The sequence below is a fragment of the Xenopus laevis genome, chromosome 3S, assembly GCF_017654675.1.
Source record: "Xenopus laevis strain J_2021 chromosome 3S, Xenopus_laevis_v10.1, whole genome shotgun sequence".
Classification (NCBI taxonomy): Eukaryota; Metazoa; Chordata; class Amphibia; order Anura; family Pipidae; genus Xenopus; species Xenopus laevis.
The window spans coordinates 27,453,194-27,478,164 of NC_054376.1; the positions used below are offsets into that span (position 1 = coordinate 27,453,194).

General features: G+C 40.5%; 1 protein-coding gene across 3 annotated transcripts in view; it reads left to right on the forward strand.

Moving 5' to 3' along the window:
- Positions 1–24,971, forward strand: part of LOC108712741 (PH and SEC7 domain-containing protein 4) — a 45,355-nt gene that overhangs the window by 11,865 nt on the left and 8,519 nt on the right. The window contains exons 1-13 of one of the 3 annotated variants that reach the window (XM_041588132.1): positions 3,406–3,479; positions 8,603–9,707; positions 12,066–12,233; positions 14,876–14,957; positions 16,993–17,341; positions 17,619–17,756; positions 19,976–20,056; positions 20,314–20,426; positions 21,171–21,229; positions 22,771–22,860; positions 23,089–23,132; positions 23,359–23,528; positions 23,647–23,717. In XM_041588132.1, the coding sequence (XP_041444066.1) occupies positions 8,757–9,707; positions 12,066–12,233; positions 14,876–14,957; positions 16,993–17,341; positions 17,619–17,756; positions 19,976–20,056; positions 20,314–20,426; positions 21,171–21,229; positions 22,771–22,860; positions 23,089–23,132; positions 23,359–23,528; positions 23,647–23,717 (2,316 nt within the window). In that variant the 5' untranslated portion in view covers positions 3,406–3,479; positions 8,603–8,756. Of the gene's footprint in view, positions 1–3,405; positions 3,480–8,602; positions 9,708–12,065; positions 12,234–14,875; positions 14,958–16,992; positions 17,342–17,618; positions 17,757–19,975; positions 20,057–20,313; positions 20,427–21,170; positions 21,230–22,770; positions 22,861–23,088; positions 23,133–23,358; positions 23,529–23,646; positions 23,718–24,971 lie in introns of those variants that run through there. The other 2 variants (XM_041588131.1, XM_018255127.2) reach the window with 2 other exon arrangements.

The window sequence follows — 24,971 nt, forward strand, 5'->3', positions numbered from 1 at the left end:
TGGAACTTTAGGAAATAGTTCTTAAAAGTGACAGACGGTTACTTTCCTGGCAGACAGTTCTGTTTCCTCTGAGCAAGCTACACCAGGCAATAGGCTAACACGGAGCAAAGCACACAAACTTTTATTGAAACGCTAAAAATAAATGATGAACCTTGATAAGTGGAACATGAACTTCCTGCTTTTCGAGGCTTTAGATCTGGACACAGAGAGCCTGCGCTGTGCCAGGCTGTAACATATACTGTATCTGTCTGCCTTGTTTATGCACCTGGCTCAGTCACATGCCGGCAGTTGCATTTCCTCCCACGGCCCTGTGCTTCCTTCCGACCTCCGCACCATCTTGAACATTCTTTGAAGTTTTCTATGATTTGGTCAGTTTAAAGGGGTATTACTCAACCACTGCTGCTTGAAAATGAGCCATTCCGTTGACTTAGTCATTATCGATCCCGGGGACTGAGTGCCAAGCCCTATTGGACATAACCGATTATCAGACAGCTCAGAAGAATAATTATCTGGTTACTTTATTCCAAAAAACATTGGAATTGTAGAAGAAGTACATCAACAAACCCATACTAATGTAATATGTTGGGGGTATAGAATGTGTTTTACACAATATGCTATTTTTCTTCTGTGCTGTAGAACCCATGTGCCGACAGCTATTAGTGCGCCGAACTGTGTGGTACTAAAATAGGCAGAAACCATTATTCAGAGGATAGTTTTGACACAATCTTTATCATTGGTTCATAAAATATCAGCCCTTACATTATTGCATTTAGGTTCTTTGATCTCAGAACAAGGGAAGCACTGAATCAATTATTTTGGATTCAGTCGAATCCTTCGTGAAATATTTGGCCAAATACTGATCCGAATCTAAATCCTAATTAGCTTTAAGCAGTTTAGGGAGCGGAAAAGGAAAAATGTTTTTACTTCCTTGTTTTGTGACAAAAAGTCAAGTTATTCCCTCCCCAACTCTGATTAGCATTTTCAAATTAGGATTCGGATTCAGTTCGGCCAGGGACAAGAATCCTGCTGAAAAAGCCTGAATCCTGGATTCGGTTCATCCCTACTAAATCTAAAACTGTGACCATTTAGGACAATGATGCTCAGATTCCTTTATGGATTCTAAATAGGGTTTCGGTTGGCTATTCAGTCAGATCTTCTTTTGAGGGTCTATTGGTTGGCTGAATCCAAACTGAATGGGGTTTTTGTATAGTAAATGTAGGACCAGGCACAAAAGACACCTCCAGCCATCCCAGTATTTACAGTTCTACAGTTTGGGTAGAAATCATGTGATCTATAGCTTAAGGCAGTGGGCATTGCATTGCAAGTTTTCCACCACTTTTATAAATAGACCCTCGTGCGTGATTGTATGTATAACCTTATTATGTACAATTCTTACTTTCTTTACATAATATTAATAGAATAAAATAAAGGGCATTCCAAATAGGGTGAAATGCTTAGGAGGCTGGATAAACATGAATATTTTGGAAGTATAAAATGCCAGCTAGTGTCAATCACCCAATTGTTGCTGTAAACAAGAATGCAGACTTATTTTGAGCCAAAATATTTCATACTATTACATATTTGTATCCTACTATTCAGGACTTCTCTGATATTTAGCAGGTTGCCAGTAGGACTTGTTGATGTGGGTATGGATGCAGGTAATAAAATAAGCAAATCTTAATCTTTACTCGGTAGCAGGTCCGATGCAGGTTGCAGGTGCATGGTCTAGACTGGGTCTAGGTTTCAGAAATTGGACCTGTACAGCATTCTACCACAGGCTAGTAAAATACACATACAAAGACCAGTGCTCCTGTTAGCAGAAAACTGCAACAGCTTGGTGGAAATCATAAGCAAGAGATCCTATTTCTCCTTTCTTCAAAATCCAGAAGCTGATAGATGCACAGTAGAGCGACAAAGAAATGTGCTATAGTATTTAAAGGGTTGTTCACCTTGAAACAAACTTTTAGTATGATGTAGAGAGTGATATTCTAACATAAACCCTCAATTGGTTTTTGTTTTTTATCATTTGTGGTTTTTGAGTTATTTCACTTTTTGTTCAGCAGCGCCCCCAGTTTGCAACGAAAGTGGATTATATCAATACATTTGTAGCCTTTCAAAGCATTTAAAGCTAGAAAGTGTTAGAAGAAGAAGGCAGATAATTAAAAAAATATAAAAATGAAACAATTAGGGATGCACCGTATCCAGGATTCGGCCTTCTGCCCGGCCGAACCAAATCCAGGTCCTAATTTGCATATGCAAATTAGGGGCGGGGAGAGAAAATGAGGTAAAAAAAGAAATTGAAGTAAAAAATGTTTTCCCCTTCCAACCCGTAGTTTGCATATGCAAATTCGGATTCTTTTCGTTATTCGGCCTAATCTTTCACAAAGGATTTGGGGGTAGTGGATTCGGTGCTTCCCTAGAAACAATGGAGGCCTATTGAAAAGTTGCTTAAAATTAGCCATTCTATAATATTCTAAAAGTTAAAGAGAACCTGTTGGCTAAATATATTATCCCCAGCCATAGGTGTGGGCTAATAGAGGGAGGTAACAGTAGTTTGTTTTTAAAAAATTGCCCCTCTGCAGGCGCTAGGACAGCGACCATGTCAGTCAGAACGCATGCACAAATGCGCTTCTGATGTCACATACATGCGCATAATGAGCAAGTTGTGGCAGTAGCTCATTATGCACATGCGTGTGCCCCAGCATGGCAACATGGCTGCCTTTTGAAGTGGGTGGCCTAACGCTGGCGGGGGGGGCAATTTCAAAACAAAGCTACTGTTTCTCCCGACCAAAATGTGGACTATTAGCCCGCACCTTTGGTTGAGGATAATGTATCTAGCCAAAAGGTGCCCTATAACTTAAAAGTGACGCACCTCTTTTTTTTTTTTTATTTAAAATGTAATTACTGTATGTTAAAAGGTTGCTTCCAATTAGGTTTTGTTTTGGTAGAACTATTTTGGGGGGAGGACCTCATCAAATTTTTGTTTTCATGACAGTCCCCCCTTTAAACAGTTGGGCAGGTCCGGACTGAGAATTAAAATAGGCCCTGGCATTTCAGAGAGGCCCAATCAGCCCACACAGAGGCTCAAAAAGCCCCTACCAGCCCACTAAATACTGACTTGCTATGGGACCTTATAGCAGCCCCTCTGGCATTTGCCAAAACCCACAGATTGTCAGTCCCGGCCTGCAGTTGGGTATATGCCATGTGCCAGGGTATGCAAACCTAATTTCCCCCTTCCTATTAACTTATTTGCCATCATCCTGTTCCCTCCTCCGTTACAGTGGCTGTAGTTTAATAATGCAGAGGGCGAAAAGTGAAAATGTGAGTTTTTGGCTGTGCTCCTCCCACACTGCTTGCACTTGCTGGAAGATACAGACAGGAAGTATGAAAGAGACTAACGGGTGGGGGGAATATAATTTCTCTTTATTTAAGGAGAGCAGGTTAACAGCGAGTGAGAGAAACCCAGTGTTCTAGTTCTGGTAAGTAGTAGCGATTTGAGCATTACATTTCTTTGACCCAGTTTCTCTATGCTTGTAGTTAGCTTCAGTTATAGGGGAACTCCACCTAAATGTAATTATAAGCTACTAACCAATATATATTCATTCATTTCATTGGTTCAAATATTATTTCCCAATCGGACTTTTTGGGGGTTATTTATTAAAGTCTGAATGCTAAAAACTCGAAAAGTTTGGGGTTTTTTTTTATACTATTTTTACTGGGAAAAAAACCCTAAAATATTTCGAGCTGCAAAAAGTTTGAATCCGAAAATCCGCCATCTCAGACCTGCCGAGGTTGTATATGCCAAGGTTGTATATAGGTTGCTTGGTTGGTAGAATCAGCTCACAAAACTTCAAATCAGTAAATTCTGGTGCACGTACGCTGAATGGCCACCTTCCAATCCTCTTACATCAATTGGTTGAAGTACAGCACCACAATTCTTTCTTGAATAAAACTGCCTTTATTAGGAACACTGGCAGGACCTGGATAAGCAACGTTTCAGGCTACACATAGCCTATTTTTCAAGCTTACCACACACTCAACAATACAGCTTTTTATACAAAAACATATATAGGTTCACCTTTAAGTTAACTTTTAGCATAGAATGGCCAATTTTAAGCAATTTTTCGATTGGTCTTCATTTTTTCTTTTCAAATGGGGATCACTGACCCCTCCTAAAAAAGAAATGCTCTGTAAATCGCAGGATATCACACTCTACATCATACTTAAAGTTAACTCAAATGTAAACAATCCTTTTAAGTCTACTAGAAAATCCTGTAACCATTAAAAATACCCAATAGGCCGGTTTTGCTTCCAATAAGGATTCATTATATCTAAGTGCAAGGTACTGTTTTATTATTACAGAGAAAAAGGAAATCATTTTTTAAAAATGTGGATTATTTGGATAAAATGGAGTCTATGGCAGACAACCGTTCTGTAATCTGGAGCTTTCTGGATAATGGGTTTCCGGATTACTGGTCCCAGATACCTGTATATGATAATGCTCCCTGCAATACAGAGGCATAGCGGCAGTAGTATATAAGAGCAGAGAGAACCTCAGCATAAAGTGCTACTTGTGTATTGAGCATACAGTTTTATAGAGACCCTAAATGTAATGTTTTATAGGTGGTGCAGTTGTACTGCAGAGAATGTGACAGGAAGTTTTGTGGATAATCAACTTTAGTCACACAGTAGGCAACAGGCAGTAACCAATCAATTTTCAGATCTACAGTCCCCTATTATTTGACCTGCAGCAGCATGTCCCTCAGTACTGGTTGTTTGCATCGCTGGGAGGTCCCATCTGAGTTGCCCCATCCATTCTCTTTCCCATAACCAATCCAAAATATAAAACACATGCATAGGTTTTCTGAAACTCTAATAAAGTAATAAACGCTAAGCGTTTGTGTGAGAGAATGTTGCTGGCGGTTTATTTAGAACTGAGCAAACCACTTTGGGTAACAATTCAAAGTAAAGTTCTGGTTATCACAGCGAGAGCTAACCTGTCATTCACAGGCCCTTTGAGAGCTAAATTTAATCCACCTTCTGAGGCTGTAATTATGTGGTTGATAACCACTGCTTTCTTTGTAGTTACATGGAACATCTCACAAAATGCAAGAGCAGCCATGACAGGTCCAGTATGCTCCCTGCAGAGATCAGCCATGGGGTTCATATTTAGCAAGGGGTTCAAATGCATCTCATCTGAGCCAAGGGAAAACTGCAGCTGTCTATTTACTTGTACAGGTATTAGCCAGAATTTTTTTTCAGATCGTTGGGGTTTTCTGGAAATCATTTAAACATTACATTAAACCAATAGGATTGTTTTGCCACCAATATGGATTCCTGCAGCTTACTTACCATCAAGTACAAGATACTGTTTTAGTATTACAGTGAAAAAGTTAATCATTGTAGGAAAGTGGAAAAAATATGCTGTAATTGGCAGATGGCCTGAAAGTCCCCTACCTGTATAGGATTGTTAAAATCATGTTCTAGTCTAGAGCAAACTCTTTCTTCTTCTGCAGCATGTTCTGGATTAATATTAAACATGCTGGAGTAGGAGGAGAGGCGCTGATCCTGGGTGTGATCACAGAAAACAAGTTTGGGCAGAATGTAAATTCTCCTTCAGCATAGCACTGTAAATAGTTCATCAGCATAAGCAGAAACCTCCTTGTGTTTTTCAGGGAAAATCCTGTGGCTTATTTTCTGTGTTTTTTTAAAAAAAAATAGCTAGCTCCGCTTTCCATCTCATCTTGAAGTGGTGCTGTTCTGTTTCTGTCCATGGAAGGGGTTAGCTGCTAGCAGTAGGTAAAAAGTAGTACTGCTAGCGACATAGTGCTTTAATGGACACAGGTTTTTCCTCTTGTTGCCAAGAAATAAAAAATGTATTCCAATGAGTCTAAAAGCAAACAGCTCTGTAGCCTATCCTAAAACAACCCTAGGCTAGTGCTTAGCTGAACAGCAATCTGGCCTGTGCAAGGTTGCGCTACAAACGAGGGGTTATTTACTACGAGTATCAGACACCATAATTACACTATTTTGCCAGTAAATATATGTGCTCACATGACTGTGCTCATTACAACTGAAAAGGAAGCAGCCAAATTCTGTCTCTTTCAGATCATTTAAATTGCACTTGGCCTTTGCACCACTCCAAACCGATGTCTGTACCGAGCATAACCATAACAAATTGAATCATTTTGTCGCACTGTATAGCTCTGCCTAACATCTTGATCATGTTATATAAATCAATGATCATGATAGTATTGATAATGTTTACCTGTGTGAGGGGCTGTGATTGGCATGCTACTGGTATTGAGGATTGACCGTTAGACAGAAAGACAGACAAGGGGACCTCCAAAAAATGTGTCATTTTGTAGGACAAATATATATATATATATATATATATATATATATATATAGATATATATAGATATATATGTGTGTGTGTGTGTGTGTGTGTGTGTGTGCGCTCATACCATGGGCTGCTTTAAGGCCTTGGGGCTCCCTGGCTCCGCTCTCCAACAAGCACGCATGCACAAGGTATTTATAGGTACAGTGCCCACTTCTCTCTGTCGTTCACCATCCTGGGGATTGGAGTAGGGAAGTGGTCTTATGAGAGTGGGTTTGGGGGGCAACTGATGTTATTAAGGGAGTCATCATGGACTCACATATGAAAGAGGCTGGGAGAAATTATACACAGTGCAGGTATAGTTATAGTGAGCCCTGGCCAAATACCCTCTTTATCTAAACCCTAAATATGAATATGGCTAAAAATTCCATATTTTACATAGTGAAGTTGTTGTACCAGCCTAAAGTTTCAGCATAGCAGCAATGATCCAGGACTTCAAACTTGTCACAGGGGGTCACCACTCACATGCTCAGTGGGCTCTGAGCAGCTGTTGAGGAGCTAAGCTTAAGGGTTGTTGCAAATTTATAAACAGAAAATAGTTTGGCCTTTAATTTAAGCTGATGCTACAGGGCTGGTTATTAAAGTCTGATGCTAATTGCACTGTTTTCTGAACTGCCATTTAGTAATTATCTGTATTAATTACTAATCAACCTTATATTGTGCCATTTCTATTCTGTATATACAGTATATTGTGAGTCAGTCCCTAAGCCCAGTAACTGATAGCAGCCCAGAGCATGCCCAGTGAATCAGTGCCATTGTGCCAAAGTCATGTTATCACACTGCAGTGCTTTTGTCCACGCCAAATATCTGTCTGTGTTAACTGTATAGAAAATCCATAACATTCTGGCCTCCTTCCTCCTTCCAAGGGGACAATATTGTAAATTTATAGTAAATAATGTATTTTTTTCACTTAATTCCTTATGTCCAAACTGAATTCAGTAGTCACAAACTTGCTACGGCTTGCCATTTGTTTAATGCCAGAAGGCGAGTCTGTGCATTTACCCCTGCAGGCTAAAGGTTTGCAATAGCTGAAAAATACAAGATGTTCTTATTTAAAAGACCATGTTGTATCACTTTCAGATACATGGAAAAAGTCACAAGCACTGTAGAACTGCAAAGTACAAAATCATTAACTCCAGCTTATTCCATGGAAGAAAATACAGTGAATGTGTATACCTGTACTCATTATTTTGCTGAAAGCCAGCCAGGAGACAGTACAAAGCCTGGAAATATGCCTGTACTTTATGACAGACAAGGGATACTGAAGATACTTTGTCTACTATTCTCCAGAAGCAAGCCGTGAGAGAGGGGTGCAACAGTTACGGTGTAGGTGAAAGACAATGTTTCAGATATTACAGAGAATAGACAGGCTGCATGTTCTCCAAAGTCCATAAAACTGGCCTCAGCCAAGTATCAGCAAGGGGGAATGTGGTTGTCTCTTGCTTACAGTGCACCCATAAACCCCAAGCTCATTTACAAGGATAAAAAAAACTTCTGTGGCTAAACGAAAATCACCATTCCCAAATAACCACAGCTGGATTGTTTCCAATAACTGTAAATAGCTAGGTATCTTAGCAAGACTTTAAGGGTAATACCATCTTGCCCGCAACATATTAGTAGCCCCATCACACTGCAGCAAAACCCCTGTAATTGCCCTCTTGACAACTGACCAAAAGTACAAACACCAGAACTACCATAGATATAGGCTGAGATATAGGGGAATGTTATATGCTTCCAGTGGCCAAACACAGGCTGATTACTCAAGATCCCTTCGGCTGATATATGGCATACATTTTAATAGGGATCATTTACTTCATTTAATTTACCGCAGTGTGCACAGTGCAATTACATTTTTTTCTAAGCATAATGGCTATATTGCACTGATGAAGAGCAGAGCACTACATATAGTTAGATTGGGTTGAAAAAAAGACCAAAGTCCATCAAGTTCAACACCTCCAAATGGAACCCAGCACCCATACATACACACAATGACCCCTCCATACAAACGATATATTCTCATACACTACATACAGGCTGCTTGCTGATTGCTCAAATACCAATGTGCCATGCTGTCACAAAAAATTGGAAGCTTAATTATGCTTCTAAAAAATGTATATAGTATCCTGTTAACAAAGAAACCCATATAAATATATATAAATACTTACAACTTACCCTGCTTGTTTGCTTTTTTGTCCTTTTTAGGAAAGCTATTAGAGAAGTCATCTTTAAAGTGCCAGGGTTTCTCAGCCCATGATGACATGAATCCAAGGTTATCCAGACTGGGAGTACGCTAGGAAACATCATTGCTGCTGGAGAAAGATATCCAAAGACAAATGAAAATTGGGCACTGTGTGAAATGGAAGATCTGCAGCTTGATGTTGACAATGATCACTTGCCTGTTTACATTCCTCATTCCGACCCAGGGAGAACTTTATTTTATGGGGATAGTGAGGAAGAAATGACCATGGTATGTGCCCATCTTGGTGGGCCCACAACAAACTGTGTTGCCCATGCCAGCAATTCAATTGTCTGGTGTAAAAAGGATCCCAGAGCAACACATGGCGATGTATTTGGCCCAGGTACGCCTACTGCTGTGCCCTGTGAGACAAGGAATGATCTGTGCACTGAAACTGTAAGAGGTGAGGAACAATATCCCTTCATGCCTTTGGCACCCTCCAGCACAAGGAGCCAAGATAAGGAAAAGGACAGTGTGACTACCAATTTAATACTGGTGAGCATGATCCAGGCTCAGCTGTGTATGGAGGAACTTCAAGATGAGATTGATAAAAATGAGAAACCTTGGAGACCTCAAAAGACTTTTTGTTACCAAGAGAAAGATTCATTGACAGATTTGGACCCATTTTATGAAGACCCAGAGGATTATACGCAGGAGAAAGCAGATCTAAAGGAAGGCCATGAGAATGATGAGGATTTCAATGAGGACGAGATACAAGATGAAAGTTTGTTCTGTGAAAATCCTTTATTTAGGGGCACTCCACCTCCACACCCTGTTCATGCCCATTCACAAGCACACTTAGATCCGAGGACTATCAGTTATGGCCTCATCTCATGTGATGAAGACAAGAACCTTGAGAAAGGATTAGATTGTGGTCAGACATTGCCATCCAAAGGATGGCATAATAAAGCTAATTCTACAAGCGGGTATTCTGAGAGGCAGGTGATGCAAGCGGCGGAATCATTGGAAATCCTCCAGATAGTTGAAGATTGGGAGCAAGAAGCGGCCTTATCCAAAACCCTGAGCAGAGGCAAATGGTCTCCACCTGTTGTCCCTCACTGTGTTAAGGAGGTATGTGAGACAAGGTTAATTTATCAGACCTTCTGGGTTTAAATATTCCATAAACTGAAACAAACTGTTCTGTCAATTCAAGTAGCAAGCACCCCACTAACAGATTTATAGAAGGTATATATATTGGTGCAGCTGGCAGAAGCATTAGGGAATGAAGGCTTATATCTCCTAAACCAAATTTAAAAAAGCAATAATGCAAAATACCTTCTTTAAGAGATTCTCTCTGAAACGTTGAACTGTGATGACTTTTTCAGTCTTTTTCAGTGATTTTGGTCCATCTTTTATAGCTAATTTGCCACAGTTGTTTCCATCCATTCTATATTAATAAGGTGGCCATTCTCTGCTAATGAACAGCAGCTCCACATCATTTCATATAAAAATGAAGTATTTTTGATACACTGTCAAATGGCAGCAAGAGAAGAAACAAAGCCACATCCTTTTGCTACTCACTACCACATCCCTTCTTAATTATGTAGATGTTCCTATTGCTCTATAAAAATGTTTTTCTGTCATTCTGTGAGATTTCTGGTTCTAGAATCTACACTGTATCTGTCCAACACTAGATGTAGGGAATGTACTCAGGACTAATAATACCTGTAGCTATAGAACATTTTGGCTGATGAGTTGGTAACACTAAATATTGTTATAGGTTTTCAAGCCCTTGCAGAAAAGACATAGATAATTCAGAATCCCTGAATCTTTCAGACATAAAGGGCCTTGTTTAACAATGCCCCTGCCACGACTGCAGGAACACACCCCTTACAGTAATTCACATTGGACTTGCAACTAGGGATGCACCGAATCTAGGATTCGGTTCAGGATTCAGCCTTTTTCAGCAGGATTCGGCCAAATCCTTCTGCCCGGCCAAACCAGAGGGGAATCACGTGAATTTTTGTTGCAAAACAAGTAAAAAATGTTTTCCCCTTCCCACCTCTAATTTGCATATGCAAATTAGGATCCGGTTTGGTATTCTTTCGTGAAGGATTCAGGGGTTCGACCGAATCCAAAATAGTGTATTCGGTGCATCCCTACTTGCAACAGGGGCATTGCTGCACTCTTCACCTGGTGCCGGAATAAAGATTAGGCACTTGGTGCAGAGCACAGTAGTCTTTGACTTCAAAGGGGTCACAGTGACCTATAGTTATTCTAACACAAGTTTCAACCATTTATAAATCAGGCCCATGGATTGTATAAAACCAATTCTTGTCAGGCCTCCTGTTTAGTTCGGCAAGTACACATAATGGCTGTGTACATTGGTGTCAACCTGACATTTTCTATTTAGGTCTTCAGGATTCTCAATGCAGGCCTGGACTGGCAATCTGTGGGTTCTGGCAAATGCCAGAGGGGCTGCTATAAGGTGCCATAGAAAGTCACTATTTAGTGGGCTGGTGGGGGCTGTTTGGGCTTCTGTGTGGGCTGCTGGGCCTCTGTGTACCTGAAATGCCAGGGCCTATTTTAATTCTCAGTCTCAATGACATGATCAGCATTGTTTTATGGACTTTATCCACCTTGCTACTGGTTATCCTCTTGTCATTTCCCTTTAATTTTTGCATGAGTAATTGTCTTTTCCAACAACTGGCTTTCAAACACAGCTTTCTTTAGAGCGCATGTGCTTGTTAGAACAGATGTTCTATTGCACCTGTTCCCTGAAAGCTACTCTGCAAAGGCCTGTGCCAGTGCTCACTGAACTGTTTGCTGTGCTGAGGAATGAGCAGAACCATTACAGACATTAATCATTTATTCTGAGCCTCTTGTTTGCAATAATGGTACAACAAGGTGCTGCACTACTGGAAAAGCCCTAACTAACCTTTGCCCGCGAGGGAAGCAGTTTATGTGTAGGAGGGAAGGGGGAATTAAACCCCTATGCCCCTAAAGCCTTGGAAGCAGATGCTTGGATTTGCTTACCTAGTTCTCTTGAGGCTAATGCTAATGGAATAATAAACATCATCTTGTAAAATATTTGCAATCACGGAAGGAGTTCCATGACCATATAATGGCAAAAGGCTGCTGGCCAAATCATTTATACAGGTCATGGGGTGACTTCTATATTGATTTATGTCTATATGTCCACAGAATTTCTTTGTATACTCATGTTTGCACTCATGTGAAATAGCATCACACTGATGACATCCCAAAAAGACACATTTGTCTAGTGTAACGCATCGAAGGAATGTACTACTTTCTACCATTCTTTCCCCATCCCTTTTCTTCTGTACCCCTCAACTTTACTTTACAAAATTAATAAAAACATTTTACAAAAAAAAAAAGAAACATTTGTGTATATGATAAGCATATATATGTGTTGGAAAGATGTGTGCAGTGCAATACTTACTGTAATTTCTCTTTTTCCTGGGACAGAAGCCAGTGTGTAATTACATGGAATTGCAATCCAAAGAACCTACCCAAGACCAGAGCAACTGCTCATTACTGGACCAGGTTAATGGAAAGTACTGCAAAACCAGAAACCCAGTAGCCGATGATTGTACATCCCAAACCCCAGAGCCAGAGAAGCCAGATAGGAATCAGGTCAGTACTGCAGCCAGCATATTAAACCCAGACACTGGGATAAATAGTGTCAGCTCATTGTTGTTACTACAAAATCATATTTTTTAGTTTGTATCTGTTAACCAATAAAAAAAACCCTGGCAGTATTCTGTACCCCCACACACTCACGCTGCCCCAAAATCCAGCACTTTGATGCTACAAATTATTTATGGCCTAGGCCAGAGATACCATTACCATGTGCATATACGTGTGACTTGCTAGGAATCTTCATAGCAGGGGGCAGAAAGTAGCAGAAGAAAAGATGGCTACACTGTCGTTCTTTTACTGCTGTCTCAGTACAACTGACAGTTTCCTATGGGGAATACAATACAAAGTCCAATGACTGCAGCACACTGTCAGTTGTAATTTTGTTTCAACGTTGTGAGTTTATTAGCTCAGTTGTGCAGGTAGACAGACAACTGGCAATGTTTCGGGCCTCACAGGGCCGTTTCTCAAGCCTGTTTCCTATGGGGAAGCGAAGGTTCCATAGCACACCCTATATATATAAACAGCAAGTGCTGACAGTGTTTGTTTTGCTACATCTGCCTACGCCTCTGCCACATCTAAAAACTACAAACCTTTAGACAATTTGTGGGAAACAAACTTACAGCTTTAGCAGCATGGTTCTGTTCACAATTGTAGTTCAATATAAACCTAAGAAATCTGAACAGAACCCAGGCATTGCAGGAACCTCAAGGTTTTTACTTAGTACACATGCAACTTGTATCAGGCTCTACAGCCCTGGCCTCACCATTTATTCCATCGCACTACAAAACAATCTCTCCTGACCCACAACCAGCATCCCTGTCTTCTCCTCTGTTACACCGTAAACATCTGGGTCTAGGGACGTTACTGCATATGTATAGGAGACCCAGTGGCACTGAGTGTTAAACATTTTTTAGTATATGTTTATAGTAAAATAGTAAGTTAGGTTATAAAAAGACACACATCCATTAAGTTCAATTGTAAGTCTGTATATAACCTGTTGATCCAGAGGAAGGCAAAAAATGTGAAACCTTTCCAATTTGCCTCAGAGGGGGAAAATTCCTTCCTGACTCCAAGATTGCAATTGGACTAGTCCCTGGCTCAAAAGCCATCTAACCCCTTCTTAAAGGAATAGTAACATAAAAAGGTGTTTTAAAGTAATGAAAATATCACTGCACTGATAACAATTATCTATTTGCTTCAAAAACACTACTATACTGTAGTTCGCATAAACAAGCTGCTGTGTAGCAATGGCGGAAATCTAAAAATGTCTATATGGCACAGGTTAAATAGTGGATAACAGACGGTGGTGTACAACTGCTCTTTTATCTTGTGTCTCTGAGGTTGAGCTGTGAGGCGGTGTGTGTTTGGAGAGAGAGATCGCTAACTGTTTAACAACTAAGAGGCACACTTCCAAACTTTACGTGATCTAAGAGGCATTAAAAGTCTTCGGATGAGAGTGAGACATAGGGGCATATTTATCAAGGGTCAAATTTCTAATTTAAAAAACATCGAAATTCTAATTCAAAAAGACCAACCGAAATTAAGTCTGTTTTTTTTGGTCAAATAGGTCAGTTTTCGATCGAATAGGTCCGCATTCGGCCGAATTCGAATCGTACAAATCGAAGGAATATCGCATTTGATCTAATTTGATTCGAAGTTTTTAGATTCGAAGTCTTCGATTTTTCAAAGTCCACCAATTGACTCCAAATGGGTTCTAGGAGGTCCCCCATAGGCTAAAACAGCAATTCGGCAGGTTTTGGATAATTTGGACTATTCCCTAGTCGAACTACACAAAAAATAGCTCTGAATTCAAATTTTTTTCATTCGAAAATTCACCTTGAACTTTGATAAATCTGCCCCTAAATGTCTGGTGAAATATTTATTACAGGAAGCGCATACATTCTTTAACTCTTTTCTTTGGGGTTGGAACTCTCTGTTGTATTGCGCATCCGACTGCTATATTTGTGCAAGGTTTTCTGTACCACTGATTCAGGGAGAGAATTCCACATCTTCACAGCTCTCACTGTAAAAAACCCTTCTGAATATTTAGGCTGAAACTCTTTTCTTCTAATCGGAATGGGTGACCTCTCGTCAGCTGGAAAGACCTACTTGTGAATAAAGCATTAGAGAGATTATTATACGATCCCCTTATATATTTATACATAGTTATCATATCACCCCTTAAGCGCCACTTCTTCAGCGTGAACATCCCAAATTTGGCCAGTCTTTCCTCATAGCTAAGATTTTCAATACCTTTTTCCAGCTTAGTTGCCCATCTCTGTACCCTCTCTAATACAATAAAGTCCTGTTGTGATGGAGACCACAACTGTACGGCATACTTTAGAAAAATATCTTATTCACAAAGTTTAAATTGGGCCTAAAATGATGTTGTGGGGCCAGTAACATTTAGTTACACCACTGTCTAAAACCATACTGACCTGTGACTGAAGAGCAGTGGGAGCTCAGTATATTGGTAAGTGTTCAAGCTGACTTCATTTGATGTAAGCACTAGGATTGTCAAGTAGGATTATAGGTAAAAACTTTAAATGCTGTAAAATTTTCCATTAGCCTGTACTTGTAAATGTGATTTTAAATGATTTTCAATTATAAGAATGTCATCAATTCCTGACTTACAGAGTTCCACTTGGCCTTGGCCCCTTGGTACTTCACTTGTAGAGACCCGTACCTCATTCCAGAGGGCAGATGATGTGGGTAAGTGTAAGTTAATTTTCTGCTTAATCCACAAATTACTACTCAGGTATTCCATACTACTATCGGGTGCTTATTCCCAAGCAGCCAATTGAGGAATGAAATACTTAAGTACCAGTTTATAACCCTCAAGGCACTTGAAAGGTCTGGCCCTGCATCTTCTATGTACTCATAAAATGTTACAGCATTTTGGTTCACATGCAAAAAACAGACCCAAAATGGGGTGTTTATATATACAGTACAAGGGCCAGAGGATATCTTGCACCTGCCATGGATACAGGCACATGTTACCTATGTATGGTCAGTGGCAGAACTAAGGGACCATGGACCGGGTGCTAAACATGCACACGGGCTTCCCAAACGCCCCCACCAGGACATGCTCTGGGTTTATGGTTCTACCTTCGGGCCTCGCCGCAGTGACTCCACCGTGCCCAATTTGGGAGATTGAAACCTCTAGTTCCCCTGGTAATTACACCACAATGTATGGTCCCTAGGGGTGCAAATGTGCCCTGTTTGCACTCCAGCACTCGTGCCTTTACCTATGGTAAAGAAGGTCTCTTTATTGTCTGTAAACAGCCTAAGGAGAAAATCATGCATTTAAGATGCTCCCCATAGACCAAAGCATGTCTTCCAGAAGAGTCTCAGTTGCTACATGCAAAGTAATGTTGTCAAGTTGTCCTGCCAACTGGGTCACAAATATGTTTTATATTTCAGCTGGATTGCAATCTTATTTATTGGGCAGTCAATTCTGGCTCTGTATGCTGAGTGGGCTCATGAGTTGATTCAGTGCATGTACAGCAGTCACAATGTTCCAGGTGTAATCACAAGAGCAGTCTTTTCCAACTGAAGCAAAATGGATCACCTTTATATTTATACTGGATAACAGTTTTATCTGTGTTTACCACTGTCAGGCTTTCTAGAGGCTTTGGCTTCATCTGACAGGCTGGAGAGGAATTGCTACTTGCTAACATCAGAGCACACAGTTTATTTATTATCCATTATTGATAAAGTGCCAACATGTTTATGTACCGAGATTGTCATCATTTACTTCAGCCCCTGCCCCGGTGGATTTCAAAGTCTATGGTCCAATCACATTCACATACTATAAGGTCAGTGTCAATTTGTATGTTCTCCCTGTCTCCGCTTGGGTTTCCTCCCTGGTACTCCAGTGTCCTCCTATACTGCAAATACATGCAGGCAAGTTAACTGACTCCTGACCATAGTGTATGTGTTAATATGATAGGGACCTTAGAGCGTAAGCTCCACTGGGGCAAGGACCTGAGGGAATGACATAGAATCTCTTTAAAGTTCTGTAAAAATGTGTCAGCACTATATAAATTACAGATAAGCAAATAAGTATTCATTAATGAGTTCTGCCTGTATGTCTTAGGGATAGTCCACACGAGGAGATTCGGGGAGATTTTGTCGCCTGGCGACTAATCGCCTCATCTTTTGAGCGACTATCTCCCCGAACTGCCCTGGAGTTATTCCCCATAGGTTACAATGCAAAGTCGTCTGCGCTAATGCACACGCGGCGATGCGTTTTCAATAGTCGCCCAAAGTTGCCTCACTGACAAAATCTCCCCGAATCTCCTCGTGTGGCCTTACACTTAGGGGTGTTGGAAGAAACCCACAGAATTCAGGGAGAGCAGAACCTCAGACCACAGAGCCACCCTGCTGCCTTTTACATCACATTGCCGATTTCGTTCTTAGTAAAACCACAGGATGGTTTTTTTTTTTAAACAAAACTTTACTCCTGACTATTTCAGTGTTTTCAGTAGTATTTGGTTTAAATAAAACATGTTTTTTTTAGCAGTTACTAGTAATTTATATAAGGGTCTCTGGTCATGTACTTATCACCTGGCCATAAGTGTTCTTCTATTTAAACTGCTTGAATCATTTGAAAGGAAAGAAGTGGAATGAAACTGGTTCCCAGATGCAACTTAAATGTTTTCTTTTTTTTTAATATTAAAATTCATTTGTTTTTCTACACTAGTCATAGCACTTTTTTAATGTATCCCTTGTCTTATTTTTGTCTGAATAGCTGCTTCTCTGGATGTTCCATTGGAAGAGGAAGGATTACTGTTTTCTCCTTCCGGTTCATCCCTGGTTTCAGCTCTCTTCATATCAAATGACTCAGATCATGACGCCCAAGCGCCCCTGGAGAATGTACCTGCTCTTCATATTCAGGACATGCCACTAGATGAGAGGAGAGACCATGACCTGGAAGATCATCTTGTATGCCAAGGATGCCAAGACAAGGAGCAGGCAGTTAGAACATTGCCATTAAAAGAGAGGGAGGAAGAAGTGCCGGTGCTACAACAGGATGGACCTGTGATTGTCATTGAGCAGATTAATGAAGAACCCACACAGATAAACATGGAAACATCTGGGTAAGTAACAAGTTCAATGTATTTATACCATTCTACACTGGTCATCTAAACCAGAGATCAGAAATTATATATACTGTTAATAGGGCACTGCCCTGGAGGTACAAGAACCATAAAGCAGGTGGTAGTTACAGAGCACTGTGTTGTTGTGCTAATGCCATTTAGAAAGCAGGTTGATGAGTGTATCTCACCTAGCTGTACATACTATATTACGAGAGGCATCCCCTTCACATGTTCTACCCATTCTCTTTTCTTCTGTCCACCATCATTACATTTTCAGTTCTAAGGAGGTACCAAACGGAGATCCTGTTACAAATGACGACAGTCAGGATCATGAGACAGCAAGGAGATTGGCATCAAATCTTTTTAAGTTGGATGGCTTTGAAAGGTCCCAGGTGGCTCCTTATCTTCAGAAAAAGTAAGTGCAGCATTGCTCCATCTTTCTAAGGTAAGGCTTCTGAGGTAATTTAGGTTTATTGTGAGATGCAGTTCAGCACAATCAGTAGAGCCACAAACACATATCATATTTTCTGAACATACAATGTTACACACAGGCATGTCAATAGTCAAGCTCTTCAATGTCTTGTTCTCTGCTTATCTGGAAGCATCAGATTCCCATGAGCACAGCAGGTTTTGCAAATCAATCAAATCTAGATGTAGAGTCAGCGTGTCGCAAGCCATCTGAAACTCAGCAGGCCAGTAGCACATGGTACAAAAGGTACATTTCTCATGCCATACACAGCCATTTAAAAACACTCAGCACATATCATGATGGAGTCAGTGTGGCTCAATGTGTATCATGGTAAAGGCAACGCTTCAGCAGGAGATGCACATTCCTGTTTCCCTTCATGGAGATTCCTAGATTAAGAAAGCTTAGAAAACTACAACAGTTAACTGCTAAATGTCAACATCCCCCCCAATCATTAGGAGGGTAAAGACTGTAGGTAATGTCACATAGGTGACATTAATGTTTCAGAGGCATCCACCCCATTAAGCCTAATGGAAGTGGGTTGGATGCTTCCAAAACATTAATGTCGCCTATGTGACTATTTTTCTAATAACTATGCTTTTTTTAAGGAGTAGTGCTGTACATGATATGAACTATATATTATTAGGGGATAGGAAGACCCCTTAGTACATAGCACATGCCTCCATTGCTATAATTGCTATGAAATGCTATGGATGATGAAAGCAATATATATAACTATATAGCAGTGGTAGTGACAGTACCAACACAAATATTGGATTTTAGTGGATTCACCAGGATAGTATATTATTCATATGACTGGCTAAAGAGATCGGCATCATATCTTGCTTGTTTTTGTAAAACCCAAACTTTTAAAACACAAAAACTTTTATTGGCCAATATAATTCTGTAATAAATAATAAATACATGTATAGTCCTTTCCTGCTTAACAGTGTTTGTTCAACTTTTTTGGTTCAAGTGCCATAATAAAGTGACATATGAAGGAAAAAAAAAAGAAAAGAGAGAGATGGGCATCTTGACTTTGTATAGCAAAGAAGCCTCGTCTAGACACAGCATACAGTAGGTGAATTCTGGCCACTGGTTATATCCTGCTTTGTACTTAAAGCTCTGGCCGTAGAACAAAGATTTCACTGGAGGATATGGAACTAAAGATTTTTTTAATTGGTGTCCTGGTCCTGAGCCACTGGTAATTGATAAGGCCTGGAGCAGCTTCCTTAAAGGGCATGTAAAGGCAAAAAAATAAAATACCATTTTTACTTTCTTTAATAAAACAGAAACCTGTCTCCAATATACCTTAATTAAAAAATGTGTACCGTTTTTATAAGAAACTTACTGCTGTGGATAGGAATTGTCAGATGGTCCCTAACTGCTGAGGAGGGAAACAATCATACTTATGAACAGCAGGGGGAGCCCACACCTTACTTCCCAGCCATGCAGAACTCAAGCAGCTTTGTTTATGATGATCCCTAAGCAGCCCAGACCACACTGAGCATGTGCACAGTCTTGGTCTTGCAAAGACGTTTAACAAAGTTACAAGATAGTGACCCCCTGTAGCCAACTTTTAAAGCATAAATCATTTGTTTGATTAGGCTTGTGGGGCAATAAGTTTATATTTAGTATACAAAATACAGCATTTGTAGCCTTATTCTATTTTAGACTTTACATGCCCTTTAAGGCATGGCAGTTGGAATATTGGTTGCCTCTGAGCCAGAAATCTGATCTCACAGCATCCGTGCAGAGCCACCAAAGCACAATGTAGTCCTGGTCCAACAAAATTTTTCCAAACTTTTCGACTAATATCAAAATGAGCTCTAATTGGGCAGCATGGAAAGGTCACCACTGATTTTCCAGTAGGCAGGACAGAAAGCTTATAACTGCAACAGTTCATTTATCTTAAAGTTGCAGCAGGTAAAGTATGCTGGCAGCAATGATGATGCCACATCCCTATAATAAGCATAATTGTACAGTATAATCTGAGAGTAAAACATGCATTTGGTCACGCATTTGAGAAGTGTTTACAGAAAACATTGATTCTCCCACAATAAATTCATTGCTGTGATTATGAATCACCTCCACTGGAAATAAAGCAGCACATATGGTCCCTTCTTGCATCAAAATAAATTAATATACCTTCTGTTGTCTCTTTATAGCAATGCGTTCAGTGCCAAGGTGGCAGAGGAATATCTCTCCTTCTTTGACTTCACTGGAAAACCTCTGGATGTGGCTCTCAGGTGAGAACAGACTTTCTTTCTCTAAAAGTCGTTCCTCTATGTTCCTTATCTGGAATATTCCTCCCTTCCTTATCGGCACTATCACATTATCCAGTACTTAAAATTTAATTTTTCTCATATGTTTGCTGGTCCCAACCCAATTTCCATTACAGTGTATTTGCATTGTAAATTAAATGCATTGGGCCCCAGCATTTGGCAATGATTCAGATGGTGTGTGTGCCCAGCAATGTTGTAAGAGTGTGTCTGCCCCATCACAGGTCCCTCCTGCAGGAGCTGGTGCTGACTGGGGAGACTCAGGAGAGGGAGCGTGTTCTGCTGCATTTCTCTAGGCGCTTCCACAGCTGCAACCCTAAGGACTTTGGCTCTTCTGGTATGGGATGCACCTCTCTGATATGCGGCTTGATTAAATGTATATGTAAAGGCAGCTTTTGCCCTTTAATACAATGTTATGTAATCATAAACACAGGGCCTACCTTCTTTAAGATCCATAACCATAAAGTTGTCATAATTGTTCCTTTTGCAGAGTTAATTCTGAAACACACTATAGCAGCTATTGGTGAGCAATAGAGGTGGCATTACTGGTGCCCATGGAGAGTTTTCAACTGTACTTTAAACAAGGCAGGCATCCCATTAAATATGTTATTCGTGAATATGTAAAAGCAATTATCTGTGCAGTCTCAATTGGATTTTTAAGGGGAACTCAACACCTTTAGACAAACCACTACCGTTGCATTCCACCAGCAGGAGAACTCTGCAGGCAGAGAGAAGCCAATGCAATCCCCATTTTTCTGCACTGACAGACATTCTTTGGCCTGTGTACAGGCATACTTCGTGAATATCAGCGAGAAAATGCATAGTTTCATATTTTTTTGTCGATATCTGTTCCGAATGTTTGCTGACGCTGTGCCTGCAGTGCAGATACACAGTGGAGCAGAGAAAGTGCAGGCAGAGAGAAGCCGAGGAGCAGACTTGTGTGACATTAGCATTAGCACTTATTAGCATCCCTAGTTTGCTCAATTCTCTGCTACCCCTGTAACTCTTGACACAGCAGGCCTTTGGACTGGCAGATCCTTACAAATGCTGTGTAATCACTAACCCTGTGCTTTGTTGGCAGATGCTGTACACACGCTGACCTGTGCAATCATGCTCCTGAATTCTGACCTACATGGGCAGGTAACGCTCTGCACACTGCTGCCTGGAATAGCCAGTAACTAGTGTTCCTTAAGAGCAATGGCACATTTTGTTGCCCACACTCTTCCAGCACGTGTGACAAAATGTCTGAAGATACCTTTGCCTTGGTGTCAGTGTGAATCAGCATTGGTTAAACCAATAGTTACCACATAAAGGAAATAAAGTTAAAATTAAGTAAGCTTTATCAGAAAGGTCTATATAAATACACCAGTAAACCACCAAAGTAGTGCTGGTGCTGCTTTGAGTCCTCTGTCAAAATAAACACTGCATTTCTTTCCTTTTATTATATACACATGGGCTTCTGTATCAGACTTCTCTTTTTCAACTTAAAACTCTCGCTTCCCCCTCTCCCTGCTGTAATCTGAGCCCAGAGCTATGAGTGAGCAGGGAGAGACTCAGGCAGGAAGTGATGTCACACCAAGCTAATATGGCAGCTGCTGTCCTAAACAAACAGAGAGCTTCTAGAGCTGTATACTCAGGTTTGGTAAAGCATTCTAAAGAATAAATATAGTCTTATAGCTTGCACTATTGTGGCTAATCTATTGGCAATAAACTACTTCGGTAGCTTTCCTTCTCCTTTCAAATTGCTTTCTCCTGCATTTTTAGTGGTTACACAATCCACAATAACACCAAGGAATATGTCTCTGAATGATTTGTTCCCCAAGCTATAGTAATAACTGTTTACAACAAACTGCCCCCCCCCTCCATTTCTTTATCTTTTAACCTTTTGTGGATAGGACCCACATTAAATAAGGGAATTCTGTAACTACGGCAGCAGTGGGGAAACCCACACATAAAGGGAGCCTGAGGGAAACCTGTGATTCTCCATTCCAGTACCTCTGCATTTACACTGCATGTGCTGGCAGGAGGGCCAATGTTTCTATAGTTATTACCCTGAAGTCAGCTTTACCACCCCACAATCTGGCTTAGAATGAAGTCCATATTCTTAAATTACAATTTTGAACATATTTACTTGACAGTATTTTTACAGAAGGAAATTACACTGTATTTAGAGGGATGTGGTGACCCACACTAAACAGTGTGCAACTAAACTGTGAAAGAATTTTATAGCCTGCCTGATAATATCTGACCAATAACGGTATAATAAGCTGCCGACGGGGTCTGCAGGGCTGAACTGGCAGCTGTTATACAGTAGGCCTATGTATTGGCTGTTGATATCTACATTGGCCACTTTAATTTATACAATTCAACAGTGTACATTTATTGGTGCAAATATTAGCCAGTCAATCTGTGCTGCAATAATGCGTATGCTAATATACCAGTCACTACATTCCAGCAGTGTATCAGTCACAGCCAATATGGAACTGCACAGGGGTACACCAGCCAGAAGCCAGAGCAAACTGGCCATCCAATTGTGTTCCATCTCATTATCACAGCTTGCTATAACCATAAAGAAATTCAGTTATAAGCATGTCCTTACATTTCATGCTAATAGAAGAATACTGTAGAAGACTGGGTAATGTGTATTTGCATTGTCATTAATTGTGTTCTTGGACCCACAGAACATTGGCAAGAGTATGAGCCTGCAGGACTTTATCAATAACTTGGAAGGAATGAATGATGGAGCCCATTTCTCCAGGGACATTCTCAAGGTGAGTAACCTAAAGGTGCATGTTGTGTATGGATAAAGCCATCAAGTTTGGAGATATGTCATTGTGTGGGATGTCATGCTTTTGTGTGTGTCTTGCTGTTGTGAACTGGTGATGCTTTCTGCTGTTGGGGGCTGCTGGGATTTGGCACCCTTGCCATAGAACAATAGAGACTCTGTCCAAAACAAGTGTAAGTCCTACCTATTGTGATGTCCTTCATCTTTCTTCCAGGCACTGTATAACTCTATCCGTAATGTTAAGCTGGAATGGGCAATGTAAGTATGGCTGCATAATCTCCAACATTCTCTTCCATATCACTCCTGCTCACAGGTTTCCAATTGCCTTATTGTTTAAGATAAGAGTTGTGAACTCTCCCATCATCTCTCACACAACTGCAGTTGTGTCAGTATACAAATATCCCCTCACATATCCTCCTTATGTCCTGTTGGTTTCTTTCCTTGTGCTCACTGGCACCCTCAATCCATTTTCTCAACCCATCAGAAGTGAGGGGAACCTGGCAAGCACTCTGGTACCGAAGCCCGAAAATATTCTTTCTGTTCGTAAGAAGAGCAATCCTTTCCTTGATGTGCTTGTCCCAGATCCGGATGCTCCTGTTTACAAACGTGGGACATTACAGCGGAAGGTTCATGCAGACATAGACGGCAAGAGGAGTGAGTATCAGTGGCACCATCACCAGCCTTTTTGAACTCATCGTTCAGTGGTACAAGTGTATCTTCTTTTGCGTACCATTTATGGGTAACTTGCTAATCTGTATTTTTATTTTTAAAGCTCCCTGGGGAAAACGAGGGTGGAAGTCGTTCTATACAGTGTTAAAGGGAATGCTACTGTTTTTACTCAAGGTGAGGAACCTCCAGTCTTGTATCTGAGTTTTCATTCTATTTTTTTGGGGAACTAAACAAAGTAAGGGTTATTTTTCAGTCCCTGGGCACAAGTGTTAGAGAACTAAGGGGTGCAAGACCGTTCCCCTCAGTGCTCATTTACCAAGCACATGTCCCAGGAAAGCTGTTCTCTGCACCAAGCACTGGATAAAAAGTCTGTAAGGACAGGACCCCATTGTGTGTTGGGCCTCCTGATGTCTCCATAACTTGCTCAAGCTAGAGGACAGGGAGCTCCTACATGGCTTTTCCACTTCCCCTAACACAGACAGCATTCCAAAAAGGAGCCCAGAGACTGCAGAAATACAGGAGATGGAAAATGCAGTCTGCAAAAAAAGACTTTTTATGAACTTTGGACACTGCATTCTTCTTCCTGTTCTTTCTAAACAACCCTGAGTGTTCAGCACAAGCCGTATTCATTAAACTACCGTTGATAAAGGGACTTTCCCCCTAATCTAGTTTTTGTTATTTCTTGAGCAAAACAGGGTAAACAGAAAAAAAAGGAATTATTCCAAGTTTAGTACGTGCAACAATGAGAGTCCCACTATATAACCACTCTTTTCCCCCTTGTACCTGTTTTGTTAGCAGGAGTCCATTATGCTGGAGGTTTTTCTGTCCACTGTTAAAGGATCAGTAACATTAATTTTTTTAAAAAGAAATTTGTTAGTATAGAACGAAAAAAAAAACAGACATATTACATTTTTAAGTCTTTATTAAGAAATAACTTTCTGAAACTCCGCTTGCACTCCTCTTCAGAAAAGGCGACTCGGCGACGATCCCTCATGCTGTGATCGATTTCTCCTCCCTGTCTATCTCCTATAAGGAAAGCAGGGAGGAGAAATCAAGCGCCGAACGATGGATCGCCGGATCGCCTTTTCTGAAGAGGACTTTCGGTAAGTTATTTCTTAATAAAGACTTAGTGATTTAAAAGTTTAATATGTCTTTGTGATTTTTTTTTAAAAAAAAATTGATGTTTCTGTTCCTTTAACTGAACTTGTGCTGAACAAGGGTGTCTGAAAATTCTTTATACATTCATGCTTAGGTTATTCTATACTACAATCATCTACTCCTTTCTACAGTCATTACACCTTTCTATAATAACATGTTCACATGTTATTAATCACTTTTCCTGTACACGTGTAGAAGGCTGATCATATTAACGTATGCCAGTAGTGTGTGACCTCTACCCATACATATTGACAGCTTTTAACAGCTGCA